At 37.9% G+C, this 15,377-nt stretch overlaps 1 protein-coding gene across 1 annotated transcript; it reads right to left on the bottom strand.

The window, feature by feature from the left end:
- Window positions 1–10,991: 10,991 nt before the first annotated feature.
- On the bottom strand, window positions 10,992–13,658 carry clec3ba (C-type lectin domain family 3, member Ba). The gene is made up of 3 exons (XM_010866624.2): window positions 13,563–13,658; window positions 13,296–13,394; window positions 10,992–12,691 (listed from the first exon to the last, which is right to left on the bottom strand). The coding sequence occupies exons 1-3, from the start codon at window positions 13,654–13,656 to the stop codon at window positions 12,291–12,293; spliced, it is 594 nt and encodes a 197-aa protein (XP_010864926.1). The 5' UTR covers window positions 13,657–13,658; the 3' UTR covers window positions 10,992–12,290.
- Between the last annotated feature and the right edge of the window lie 1,719 nt (window positions 13,659–15,377).

Here is a 15,377-nt window from a genome sequence, read left to right as displayed (position 1 = left end):
TCTTTAAAAGTAATAATGGTTGAATTGAGTCAAGCTGTGAGCAATTAAGTTGTTTCACATGGTTTCAGGTTGTGTAGACACATACAATTCTAGAATGCAGCTGAAAATAAAAAAAATTCACACTTTTCAAACAGTCATAGCACAAAAACCAATAACAAATTACAACTAGATTTGAACTTTACAAGTAAAGTTACTGGGGCTTGCTTTAATGCTTTCAAAGTAATTTTTGGCTGGTACACAGATACAGCAAACTTTAAACAATCATACGATTATAAAGTATGAAAAGTCTTTGAAAGCTGATATCCATGTTTGTGTAAAAGTAGCAAGAAATCCTATTGGTATGGTTACTCCAGTCTCAGTATCTTAAGTTTGGAAAGAGATACTTTTCAGATTTATATAGCTGAGAAGTAGAGGAAATAAGAATTACTGATAACCCTTCAAATTACATATAGCTCTGGAAAAAATTAAGAGACCAGTCCAAATATTTCTTACATCAGCATCTCTACATGTATGGCAACCATTCCATTCCAGTGCCAACACAGGCACACATCAGTTTACTTAATGAGGTACTGATTAGTTGATTACCTGAGGCAAATCTAATTTAACAAGGAAAAGTATAAAAACCACTGCTGGGGTCATCGCTATCTTCTTGCAATAGAACCAGCTGGATGGCAAAAACAGTGCAAGTAGTACCTCAAATATAATTTGAATAAAATAAAAATCTATTCAGTATGACAAATGAGTTTAAAAGAAAAGCTCTGAGTTAGGAAAAGAAGGGTTTAATTCTGGTTTTACTGGCAGAAGTGTACACAGCATCAGGTTGCTTCCATCCTGAAAATTTCAAAGACGACGGTTCATAAGAACAAGGTCAAGCAGCAGACATTGGGACAACAAAGCTACAGACTGGCAGGGGGCAAAAATGACTGTCCACTGACCGAGATGACCGTCAACTCATTCGAATGTCACTCAACAACCGTAGGATGACATCAAGTGACCTACAAAAAGAATGGCAAACAGCAGCTGGGGTGAAGTGCACGGCGAGGACAGTTCGAAACAGGCTCCTATAGGGTCAGGGCTGAAGCTGTGCAAAGCTAGAAAAAAGCCCTTCATCAATGAAAAGCAAAGAAGAGCCAGGTAGAGGAATGGAGTAAGGTCATCTTCTCTGACACATCCAGTTGTCATGGTTAATCCAGTTGAAGTACCTCGAGTTTGGTAAGAGATATTTGCGTAGTTTTTTCTGATTTAAACAGTAGTGGAATATATGAAACACTAACTTTTTGTCTATCTTATTTGCAAAGTGGTCCAAATTGCAGATATTTGTAAAAAGTTGTGTGAAATTTTGTTTAAATAATTTCTTTAATCGCTGTAACTTTTGTACTGAATTAAAAATATATATATATCTTTTCACATTAGCATAGCCAGGCATGTGAGGATGCTCACAATCTTTAAAATGTTTCTTTAAGTAGTTCGGAAAGGTGTAAAGCAGTTAACTGCAGTTGGACTTTGGGATGGAGTAGAGATTGTTCCTGTGAAAGTTGTGATTTCAAATCTGCAGTAAACGTTGGATCTTTTATAGTTAAAAGCTGCAATACATTTTTGATTTTTTTTTGTTAAAATCTGCAGTAAAGGTTGGACCTTATAGTTGTATATACGCACGCACCGATTGTCCTTGATCCGTATACGGTCATGGCCCAAGTCCCGGGCGTTGTTGAATATGTTGTTGTGGTCGACTTAAATGCATTTTTGCTTTTGGTATTCCATGTGCATGAGGGTTCCGATTGGCTGCATTTGGTCTCGTTCACCAAGATTGTTGTTGCCAGGTTTTGATTTGTTTGGTGTACACTTGGGTGAACACATTCATTGCATCGTTAATGTGATTATTTGGCAAGGCCCACTCTTTCGGCTTTTTCCTTAGCGCCGATCTTTTTTCCCATGTTGTGCTGTTGACTGGCACACGTGGAGGTATTCGCCTGATAATTTAGGATTTTATACGAGGAATAATGTCTGAAATCTAATCTGAGTGATGAATTGGAAATTTGGAACAATGAAGCTTTCCTAATTTGGTAAAATATGGTCTTGTGGTTTCATTATAACAGGTTAAAATATTGTGTTTTTCTCTCCTTGTATGGAGTAGTAGAATGAAGAATCCACGTGGTGATAGTCTGTAATGTTAAGAAAACACGCTGTTTCCCATGGAGACTGTAATTGCATCCGAAATTGCCATGGCCTACAACAGAGGATAAAAAAAAGCATGTTTGTTCACCATGATAAAAGTAGATGTTTTATATTGAATGTTGAATTGACTTTGGTTAAATACTAGTTTTTCATTGTTTGTGTTTACCAATGGTGGTTGAAATCCAACGCCTGATACTCATTAATGGAGTTTAAATTCTAAAATGGTGAACTGACAAATAGGGTAGATTGAACTGACCGTGTTTAAAGGTCTGGATTGGGTGTGCTTGGGATTTCTCACTGATCGTACCTTGATTTTAGTGACATAATACATCTGTTTTCTGTTAACATCGACTTTCTTGAGATTTTTTTCTCTCTCTCCACCCAGTTGTTACAGTGTTGATAAGACAGGCACATTTTTTAAAACCGCACCGATATTAGATGGTTAATAACTCTGAACCATCAGTTAACGTAGGATATCGGCTAAGTTGAAAGTATGACGTCTCTAACTACAGATCGTTTGAGGACCATATCAGGTTTTACATGTACATTTCACACGATCCATTTGGCCTTTATGGCCCACCAGCAGTTGGTCAAGACCTGGGCTCTAGGAAGGGGGGCAGACCCCCTGGGATGGCCTCTTCCAAAGTAGCTTATTACTACGAGTTAAATTTGAGTTTTCTGACTGGTCTCATCTGTGGTAATTTCCCCAACATGAGTATGTTCAGTTTTGGGATTATCAAACGTTAAGTGCAAAAAAAAATGTTTTCCTCTCAATAGCTTTCATGTTAAAATGTATGATTTTTAAACCAACTTGTAGTGAGATTAGAGACTTAAAGTCATCCCCCATTGTTAATAATTTGAACAATTTTGATGTCGATGCATGAAATATGCATGAAAGTTGTGATTTTGGTTTTGGCTGACCGCCACTATTTGGAATAAAATAGACATACATCGAAGTTGGAGGAATTCCCCAAACTTTAGGAGTTTAATCAAGACATTATGTTTGTGTTGTCACAGCGTAGTTTGGCCATTGCCTGTGGAAATGCAAATTATGATATGCTAATTTGGGAGTTGTTTCACTGAGTGAGACAACTTTGTCAATAATGTTATACGGGTTATAATACCTTCACACAAGCGACCATGTGGCACATTTGTTGTTTATGACTTTGTTTGTGGTTGTTGTTTTTATCATTTTCTAATTAGTTTTTGCTGCATATCCAGTTTCCATAGTTATATTAGAAATAGTTATATCAGAAAGTATCTAGTCACAGTGTTTGTCTTATTTGGGTTTTTAGAAACTGTTTGACATAAAATTTAACATGGTCATGGTTGAGTAGAATATATCTTAACATTTTGATTTGGTTTAACAAAGTAAGAACTCATTTGTTGGGATGAATAGTGACTATGAGAATGTGACTGTTCAGTCTGTTTGTTTGATATTTGAATAGAAGTAATCATGCTAGTCCCATATATGAGGGAATAAGTGGGTGAAAAGGTGCAGGGAGCACGTTTTTGTTATTACTTACATGGGTACTAGGTTTTGCTATGTTTTAATTGAAACTGAGAAACTAATTCTGCATCAAGTTATATTCTAGAAAACCAAGTTGAGAAGTTTATTTGGTCTAAATTTGTCAGGACTGAGAAGAAGGCGAAGCGGAAACAGCAATGTCGAATCTCAGGTGGAATTTAATGAGGAACAATAATGTCAGATGAAGTACAGTCCAACTTAGCTTGAGACATGAGACAATAACACACAAAAACTAGGGGAGCAGAGGGAAACATATATACTGGGGGGAACCAGTAGATGAGGACCAGGTGTGCGCTAAACAAGACAAACAGGTGAGATGAACTGATGGGATGGGCGGTGGTGTCAGAAGGCCGGTGACATCGACCGCTGAGGCCTGCCCACTGCAGGGGGAGAAGAGGCAGCAGAGGGTGCAGTCGTCACAAAATTGTAAAGACACAGGCCCCAAAAGCCCAGACCCCTGGAGTGCTCAACTCACTCACACAAACACCAGTGTGGGGGGGACCATGGAGGATCTGGTTGCTTTCAAAATCATCGTTGTCATCAGTTGATGACAACCAGCAGAGCAGGCAGGTTTTTCTGCTGCTCGAATACGTTTATTTGGTTGGACAAATGACAAATTATATAATTTTGCCTCAGGAGAAAAAAAATGTATTCTGGCAGGCAAAAATATTTGACTTGAAGTGAAGTCTTGGGCACATTATAACGTTTTTGGTCGTTTTTAAAAGTGTTTGTAATAACTATGCGACTAGCTGACTTGTGTGCTACTTTTTGCATGCTTTATCTACTCCAAAAATAATGTATATTGCATATACATTCACTGTACTACATTCATACGCATCAATGAGAAGACAGTGTACGCTATGCCCACTGACAAAAAAGTGGGTAGAAAGTGAATATCTGCGTATACCCTCCACTAAACCACTGGTAAGAATTGAGTGTATTCAACTGCAGCTGACAAGAAATGTAGGTATACAGCGTATACCTGCGTATACCCTCCACTACACCACTGGATAGGACATAAGGGGGGGGTTCTTTATTTCCTGGATTATCTGGATTCTTTATTTCCCTGTGTAAAAGTGTTACATATTTATAGATCAAGATTGGGTCACACACTTTTAATCAAGACCCTCACACCCTGTTTCAGGACAAGGTCTGGGGAGATAGGGCATAAAGGGGAGGGATCAAGATTTATGACAAGATTACAGAGTGTCTTTGATGTGCTAGTATAAATAAGAGGCTTGGAGAAATTCACACTGGTTTTCTTCTTGTAGAGAAATTAAAGGCGAAATAACAATTATGTTAGCTGTGCTTCAAGATGGTGTGAAATGTTATTTGATCATTTATGTGAAACAAAGGTAAATTTGATTGTAGTCCCGAGACAAAACAATCAGATGTAATTATATATCAACTGAGATCTGGTTAGATGATGAACTATGAACTACTCTTAGAGTGATACTTCAATGTAAGCAAATCTTACCTGATGATGAGTAATTGGAACAGTAATAGGAAATAGTGTTCTTCTGTTCTTTTTGTTGTTTTTTTATTTGTTGGTTGTTAAACCAACTATAGAAAAAAGTGAAATTATAATTTTTCTACACTAGCAGAACAGAAACACCAGAAATGTTAGTGTTTTTACTATACTGTGACTGTTCTAATCTGTTCTAATCAGACAAAGGAAACAGAAAGAAAATGGATATACAGGTATACAAGTTTGTTAAGCGTTTGGTAGGACTGTGTCCTAATGCATTAACAATAAGCAACAAACTAAGGTAATGGACATATTTCTGATTGTGTACTGTGCAGTTGCAACTAATCTTCTCGAAGAGAATTCGCTGATGGGTACAGGACACTTGAAAGCTATTCAGCGATAAAAGACTGATTGGAGCCCAGGACTGGTTGGAGCCCGCTGAGACTGAGTTTGGCTTAAAGGACAATTGTGAAGAGGGCTGAGATAAGATGGATCTCACACACACACACACACACAGACTGTCCCACAGATTCTACTTCCCGGGGAAGTCTACAGTAATGCCTGGTTCCTGACAGTTGGACTAATTCTAGTCCTGATGATTCTGAAGAAGGCAATCTCCAACCGACGGGGGAGCTAAGGAAAGCTCTGGTTCTGGACAACATTTACTGGGGCATGAAAAGACCAACTGCACAACATCATGCAACGCTGGTTGGGTCCATACCAGGTACACCTCATCTGCTGTCCAGGTAGCTGAGAAAAGAACCTGGGGTCGCCGCCACACACGCTACAGGAGGGCTTCGGTGTTTAAAGGGCTTCGGTGTTTATTGCAGCATTTGATAGTCTATTAGCTCATGATGTTACAGGCTCAATCTCTTCTCTTCTCACTGTAATGCTGGTTACATGCTGATTAGGGGTGTGCAAAGCAGCCAGTATTTGTATCTGTAGTTGTATTTGTTAAGGGGGAAAAAGTATTTGAAATTACCTACTTCTTCCCAAAAACTCAAGAACACCCCCATACTATGTTGACTAAATATTTATTTTTATATCATATTTATAATACAAGCGATGTATTATGGTTCAAAACATCACATATAGTAATGTACACCCTTGTAATCCCTATTCTTGTCTACACATTAGCCTTTCTAAGATGCATGGTCAATGTCCTTGCCTGGTGAAAAGTTCCCATAGCAACCCAAACAATACACAGACAACCCAAATTATACACGGACAACCCAAATTATACACGGAACGCTTCACGGAAGTGGCTACAAATAATATACCATTGAAATCGGACGATTATGGCGATTCTATTTTTATAAATATTTATGCAAATGAGCACTGTCCGCGGATCCACGGATGTCGACTATGTAAGGTTAAGGTCAGGACACTGTGATGGCCACTCCAGAACCTTCACCTTTTTCTGCTGTTACCACTGAAGGGTCAACTTGGCCTTGTGCTTAGGGTCATTGTTGTGCTGTAAAGTCTAAGAGTTACCCATGCGCAGCTTTCGTGCAGAAGAATGCAAATTGTCTGCCAGTATTTTCTGTTAACAGGATTCATTAATCTTGCCATACATTTTCACAAGATTCACCGAGCCTTTAGAGCTCACACACCCCAAAATATCAGTGAGCCAGCCATCACCATGCTTCAGAGAGGGGATGGTATTCTGCTCACTATAGGCCTTGTTGACCCCTCTCCAAACATTGCACTGCATTGCTCTATTTTGGTCTCATCACTCAAAATTAACAGTGTACAGCTGTGAGGTGTGTCAAGGTGTTGTCGGGCATATTGTAACCAGGCTTTTTATGTGGCATTGGTGCAGTAAAGGCTTCTTTCTGGCAACTCAACCAGGCAGCTTATTTTTGTTAAAGAATCATTGCATTGTGCTCCATGAAACAACCACACCGTAATTTCCATAGCAGCCTGTATTGCTCCCAACATTACCTGTGAGTTTTTCTTTGTATCCCGAACAATTCTTCTGGCAGTTTTGGCTGAAATCTTTCTTGGTCTACCTGACCTTGGCTTGGTATCAAGAGATCCCTGAATTTCCCACTTCTTAACATTTGAACAGTACTGACTGGCATTTGCAAGGCTTTGGATATCTTTTTATATCCTTTTCCATGGCTCAGCATCTACCCTGCTCAGTGCATCCACTTGAGACTAATAGCAATTTAAAAAGCCACAGGTGTGAGAAATTCACCTTTAATTTCCATTTTCACCTGAGTGGGTCACATTCTGTGTCATAAGGCCAAACTTTGAAAGGTTTGTAAACTTTTGATCAGGGCCATTTGGGTGATTTCTGTTATCATTATGATTTAAAAAGGAGCCAAACTATGTGATAATAAATGGCTTCATATGATCACTATCCTTAAATAAAATATGTTTTTTTTTGCACGATCAATCATATTTTCAAAATCAATGCCAGAACTCGCCAGTTCTGCCAGGGTATGCAAACTTATGAGCACAACTGTAAGTTATCTTGGTTACTCCTATAAGCCACAGTAATGGAATGGAACTCTCACTTAATTTAGCAAGACTCATTGAAATAAGCATGGATTTTCTTTCAGTGATGGAATACTCCCCACCTTTTGTTCCTCGGGATGAAGAATTTCAATTCATGAGGGGACAATGCTAATAATGCTCATTCCAGGCCTAGAAAGAGGACTCCATGGGTTTTCAAGAACAACTCACAGTAAGCAAAATGTTACCCAAATATGAATCTAGGTTGAACTATCCTTTTAATGTTACATATCATGAACAATAGCATTATAACTGTATAAGTATGTACAATTAATTCTCCATTTGAAAACTTTACAAACTTGGGACTTAGTGACCCAACTACATCACTAGTTTTTACCATGAATCATATAAAAATGTCTGGTTTATTTGTCAGGCTACTTAAAGATGTGTGTTGGCAGATGTGTGCTGTGCAAAGGAAGGTGAGAAAGTAGAGATAAAGGAGGATGAAGAGGAACAGTGAATAGAGGGAGAGGTGGATGAGAGGGACATTTCTTTGTTGGTTTGATTATTAATAATTTCTTAATCACAAAAGTCTACACAATGAGAGAAAACTAATTATATTATTCCAAGTAACAGGAATGTGCAGTCAAAGTAAAGAAGATAATGTGTTCTCTAAAACAAAGTAAACTTGAGAAAATAATTTGTTCTTGGTTTTTGTGCTATATCTGTTTGAAATGTGGGAGCAAATATGATTTAATTTAAGAATTCTCAGTAATTAACAGCAGCATTCTTGAGATGTATTGGAGTCTAAATGGCTAATTAACACAGGGTTGTTTTATTCATTTTTATTTGTTGTTACATTGAATTTGTAATTTGTGACTTTTTCAACAGTACAAGGGGAGAACAAATATTATTTTAGACACCTTCAGTTCCTAAAATAATATTTTTACAGTTTTATTAGATACCTCTGATCAGTACGACAACATACAGTAAGCTAAATCAGGCCAGAGATTTTGTTAGAAAACAAACAAATATTAAAGTCAAGCTAACAGAATTCTCATAATATTATTGTAGTAGACTTCAAAGCAGTAAAATATAAAATATATATAAAGTACAGTTATATTTATTTTGCAGCAATGGATTTTAACATAAAATAAATTGCTTCAAATCATGTTGATTCCACATTTTATACCACAGTACTATGGGCAACTACACAATCTCAGAGCTAGAGACAGGTTATATTATGGTGTTAAGGTAAGCTGGTACAGTAAACCTTCGGCAAAATAAGTAGTGAGGGGTATATATTTGTGTCTTTTTGTCATGAGCCAAACTTTTCAACCACTATTTTTTTTCCTGAAAGCAAAAACAAGGCAAAAAAAAAAGTAGTGCAATAAAATATTTTGTAATATAGCACAAAACTTCTAATGCATCTAATATTTAGTGAACAAAAAATGTATTTGAAAACAAAACACCTATTTAATTTTGTTATCAACCATCCTCCATTTTGGCTGTCCGCTCATGCTTGAAGTACTTCTTTATTTTTGCGTTCCCCCTCAGTTTGATTGAAACAATAGTTCTTCATTTGCACTTTTGACCCTACAGCTGTGGGCATGCTTTAGAAGTGTGGATGATCCTTCTCCATAAGTTCAGACATTTTTGAGTGTCAGTTTGGCTACAAACAATACCGTCAGCCTTTTGTTCTGACACAAAGGAAGTCATAGCGGACACCTACGAAGGACTGTGTGATGATGGCATCTCAGGTAAGCAGCAGTGGGCATTCTTCCTTCCAACTTCAACACAGCTAGTAGTTACAGTGGGGCAAAAAGTATTTAGTCAGCCACCAATTGTGCAAGTTCTCCCACTTAAAAAGATGAGAGAGACCTGTAATTTTCATCATAGGTACACTTCAACTATGAGAGACAAAATTAGGAAACAAAATCCAGAAAATCACATTGTAGGAACTTTAATGACTTTATTGTTAAATTATGGTGGAAAATAAGTATTTGGTCAATAACAAAAGTTCATCTCAATACTTTGTCATATACCCTCTGTTGGCAATGACAGAGGTCAAATGTTTTCTGTAAATCTTCACAAGGTTTTCACACACTGTTGCTGGTATTTTGGCCCATTCCTCCATGCAGATCTCCTCTAGAGCAGTGATGTTTTGGGGCTGTCGCTGGGCAACACAGACTTTCAACTCCCTCCAAAGATTTTCTATAGGATTGAGATCTGGTGACTGGCTAGGCCACTCCAGGACCTTGAAATGCTTCTTACAAAGCCACTCCTTCGTTGCCCGGGTGGTGTGTTTGGGATCATTGTCATGCTGAAAGACCCAGCCACGTTTCATCTTTAATGCCCTTGCTGATGGAAGGAGGTTTTCACTCAAAATCTCCAGAGACATGGCCCCATTCATTCTTTCCTTTACACCGATCAGTCGTCCTGGTCCCTTTGCAGAAAAACTGCCTCAAAGCATGATGTTTCCATCCCCATGCTTCACAATAGGTATGGTGTTCTTTGGATGCAACTCAGCATTCTTTCTCCTCCAAACACGACGAGTTGAGTTTTTACCAAAAAGTTATATTTTGGTTTCATCTGACCATATGACATTCTCCCAATCCTCTTTTGGATCATCCAAATGTTCTCTAGCAAACTTCAGACGGGCCTGGACATGTACTGGCTTAAACAGGGGGACATGTCTGGCACTGCAGGATTTGAGTACCTGGCGGCATAGTGTGTTACTGATGGTATCATTTGTTACTTTGGTCCCAGCTCTCTGCAGGTCATTCACTAGGTTCCCCCGTGTGGTTCTGGGATTTTTGCTCACCGTTCTTGTGATCATTTTGACCCCAAAGGGTGAGATCTTGGGTGGAGCCCCGGATCGAGGGAGATTATCAGTGATCTTGTATGTCTTCCATTTTCTTCTAATTGCTCCCACAGTTGATTTCACACAAAGCTGCTTACCTATTGCGGATTTAGTCTTCCCAGCCTGGTGCAGGTCTATAATTTTGTTTCCGGTGTCCTTTGGCAGCTCTTTGGTCTTGGCCATAGTGAAGTTTGGAGTGTGACTGTTTGAGGTTGTGGACAGGTGTCTTTTATACTGATAACAAGTTCAAACAGGTGCCATTAATACAGGTAACGAGTGGAGGACAGAGGAGCCTCTTAAAGAAGAAGTTACAGGTCTGTGAGAGACAGAAATCATGCTTGTTTGTAGGTGACCAAATACTTATTTTCCACCATCATTTACCAATAAATTAATTTAAGAAATCTTACAATGTGATTTTCTGGATTTTGTTTCCTAATTTTGTCTCTCAGAGTTGAAGTGTACCTATGATGAAAATTAAATCTTTTTAAGTGGGAGAACTTGCACAATTGGTGGCTGACTAAATACCTTTTTGCCCCACTGTAGTTCCTACGATTCATTGTCAGTTCATAACGTTTTACAGTATTACATTACATACATACATACTGCAGAATGAAAAATCATGCAATTATTATTCTAAAGCTAACCAAGTGCATTTAGCTACGAACGTCTGTTCTCAACATTTTCATTCGCCAATTCGCCTTTCTTTCATTCACGGTAACTCAGACCATGTCCTATTTGTTTCATAAGCTGATATATAATTCATATTTCATGACAGTGGAACAGTTAGTTTTTTTGCATAATTTATCTTATTGTCTTCTACGCAATGTATGTAATATAGTAGAACATAATGAACCAACACCGAATCATAGGAAATTGGATGGAAGAAAGCTCAGTGATGCTTACCTGAGATGCTTCTAGGTACAAGTTCGTAGGTAGGTGTCCACTATGACTTTGTTTGTGTCGGAAAGAAATGCTGAACAGTATTAGTTGTAGCCAAACTAACACACAAAAAATTACTGGCCAATGGAGAAGCACCATCCACACCTCCCACTAAAGCCCGACCACAGCTGTGGGGTCAAAAGTGCAAATGAAGAACTAGTTCTTCAGTCAAAGAAAGTTTCAAAAGTAAAAAAAACAAGCACTGCAATCAAAGTGGGCAGTAACTGTATTGCAAAAAGTATTGTGCTCTGTTACAAATTATTTAACTGCAAATGTACTGACAAAAATACACAAATGTACCTCCATAGGTATGACATGCTTGTTAAAATATGACCACTCCAATCATTAAAACCAAATGCCAAGAAAAATACATGGCCAAATGGATTCTCGTGCACAGGAGTGGATGCATCAATTCAGGGTACAAGTGTAGTCAAACGGACATCGAATGTCATTTCTCTGGTTTTGTTTTTTACAAATATCTTCCAATTCATTCAATTTGCTGGTCGCTAATGCAGTTTTAAGATGCTGGAATTACTTTGGATAAGACAAACTTTCCTGGGAACACCTTGCTAATTGTTTGACAATCAGATGAAAAGAAATCTTGAATTTGTGTTCATGCCATTCAAGCTAATATATGATAATATTAATATTATGACTAATAAGTCTAGGCCGGCAGAGATCATAGGCTACTACATTAATAGTGATTATCCTGTATGTAAAGGAGATCCACTACTGGCAAGAAAACTGCATTTACTTTCACCCCTGGGTATAGTACAGATATTACAGAGGTTATTTGCTCACCTTATAGGCTTATATAGTGTAATGTTTAAGCTAATACAAAAGAAAAAGCATGGCTTTCACACAATGTTGAACTCACAAACAGATGCCTTCTCAGCACGACAGCTCTCATCAAACCACTTCCCATTGGCAGGGGTGGAGAGGATGGCACAGTTTTGAGTACGACCCCCATCTGGTTGGTGGGTGATGTCTGTCTCCCAGTTCTTAAAACGCAGACTGGTGCTTGTCTGGTCTATCCATTCCCCCTCAGTCACAATATCGTTCACGCCCAGCCAAATGTGTTCCTCTGGGCCGATGGTCCGGCGGACATAGTCGAAGAGCTGATCATTCTCATCCCCCGACAGAGGGGTGCTCACTGTGCCCCCTTTAGCAAGGCAGTCATCAATGGCTGTATGGTAATTCTTCTTGGTTGCATCGGCCAGGAAACACTTGCCAATAATCTTGATGCCTTTCAGGCATACTGGAAGAATATTCACATCAAGTGGTATTATTAGGAGACTTTAAAAAAAACTAAAAGTTTTTTTGGCCGTCCCGATAGGAGAGACATTTTTGGTTTAAAGCAGAACTATTTTGGGTTCCATGTAAATCGCTCTGTGGAAAGGATTTTATATAGAACCAAAAAGGGCTCTAACAGCAACCAAAAAGGATTCCTCAAAGAGTTCTCCTTTGGGGACAGCTGAAACCCCCTTTTAGGTAATGGACAGTACAATGTCCACTAGAACACTGTCTCAGCAAACAAAATACAAAAATACAAGATAACCACAGAGATTGTGGCTTTAACATCAGTGTCAATACATATGCCTAACATGCTGTTTGAACATAACATCCTTCTAGTACTTTAAAACCATAATTTAAAGGCAACACCCCTAATTGAATCCAGACTTTACTTATTCCCTAGACCAAGGAAAACATTATCAGCTCCCTTTCACGTGTTCCCATCATGTGAATTGGTCTCTAAGTTACATTTATGGCATCATAATCGCATAGGAAAAGTAAAAAAAACAGTGATGTTTTGTCTGTGTTTCAGTTATTTACATTTTCATTTCAACAAGTACTTCCCTTACCTGATTGCAAGGCTTGCTGTTCTTTCAGGAGATTCAACTCCACCACTATGTTATCAATCTGTTTCTTCAACTCCTCTATTGCAACATTATTTTCAGCATCTGTTTTGAAGAGATTATAGAAGAATCAACTAAAACTGTATCTATGATTGAATATGGTTGAGCAGTATGTTTTGCACAACCCTTTTATCTACCCAAATGCTAAACAAACATTGAATCAAACGTATTGTGGATTCTGAATTTATTTTTCAAATTAGAAAAGTTTCCTACCTTTCTTTCCACCCTTTTTCTTAGATGAGCTCTGCTGGAATGAGGCGTTAATTAGGAGAAGGCAAAACAACACACGCAGACCTCTGACTTCCATAGTGTAAATCACAATAGCCTATATTTTCACTGGTAGGATCTGTGAAGTACAGTTTATATTTCTACTGCTAGCCAGGAAAAATCTGTTTCAAAATGGGATGTACCAAGGGGACAGGCAAGAGCAAATTTGAAACTCTGGAAAGAAATCCACATTTTAAGAGAAGAAATGTTTAACAGATGTATTACTGTGTTTTTTCTTCCTTATGACAGGTTATGGTACACTGAGCTTTTCTTTTTGTTTGAAATAATAAAAAAAACATGTTTAAAACATGTTTGTATTAAACACAAACAAGTGGCAAGAAACCATACTTTCTGTATTATGGTTTTTTTTGACACATTTTAGCATATACAAGGACAGAAACAAAACACAAACAAAACCATAACAAGAGTACAGAAAGAAGAACAAAAAGAAGAGTAGCCATTAATTGGTCCCCCCGATTTGAGGATATGAAAAGTAATGGGATAGCTGGCATTACAGAAGCTTCTTGTTAGTCAGGTATGTTTTGTCACTTCATTTGTACACAGGAAAATTACTGTCTGGCAGATCAAATAACTGATGGCTGCACACAGGCCTGGAAGAGCAACTCCAGTTAAGATACCCAGTGTCTGGTGGGGACAATGGCTCACAATCCAGGCATTTCTTTAATGGAAAAAATATGCAACTAAATTGAAAATATAAGTGCTTCATTTGGACATTTTAATAATATGTCAAAATACGTATGGTGCCCTATAAATGGGAGATTGTGTATGACTTATCTTTACAAAAATTTTAAACCAGTGCATATAAAAATATAGTCTGATAAAGCTTAGCATCTATACTTCATCAGCAATTGTCTGACTTCAAATTCAACCATTTGGAGTATCTTGCCAAAAGAAGAAACAATTATTCACTCTCTCTATACTTATGGAGGCATACTGCATAATGGAATAAGGCTACACTAACATTAGTATTCAATTCATATAAGAAGTTGGGTAAAGTGGACCTTGAACAGCACAGCGGTCTGTGTGGTCCAAGTCTGTGTCATTGTGTTTAAATCCTGGTCATAGCATATGGACAAGAACTGGGGGTCCAGCATTGACTGGGCTGAATGGGTGCCATCAAATCAAACTTTATTTATATAGCACATTTCTTATAAAATGTATTTCAAGATGTAAGAATAAATACAGTTATATAAACAATGCTTTGATAATATGTATGAATTACAGTAAAGATATAAATGAAATAAAATAAAAAAAATCATGCTTGTGACTGTAGTTGGTCAGGCAATTGTATAGCTTAATTGTGGTTAGAGAATGCATTCTACTCAAGAGTGTATGTACGAGTGAAAACTTTCTGATTAAATAAGTATTGTAACAAGAATCAAAACAACTGGGAATGGAGTGCTTTGACTAGAGGAAACATCAACCTTGACTAGTGTGTATAATACATCTCTGGTAAAAAATTTAGACCGCTGCACCTTTTTCTTTCCTTTCCAAAAAAGTTGAAATGGAAAGTTTTAAGTGAGGAACAGAAGCGTTCAGTTTGCAGTGGTCTCGTAATTAGAACTCTTCTGTTCCTCACTCAAAACCTTCCTTTTCAACTTTATTCCGGAGCTGTATATAATAACATCATTTGTTGCTCCTGATGATCTGCGTAATAATTTGTTCAGATGATAGTATCTCAAACAGGGCAAATTCATGCTGAATTATGTTGGTGGCACTGAATAGCTGAATGGGGTTACA

Source organism: Esox lucius, chromosome 20 (assembly GCF_011004845.1).
Source record: "Esox lucius isolate fEsoLuc1 chromosome 20, fEsoLuc1.pri, whole genome shotgun sequence".
In the NCBI taxonomy this organism is placed as follows: Eukaryota; Metazoa; Chordata; class Actinopteri; order Esociformes; family Esocidae; genus Esox; species Esox lucius.
Note: the sequence above shows the minus strand (reverse complement) of the source record. Positions and strands in the feature narration are given on the sequence as shown.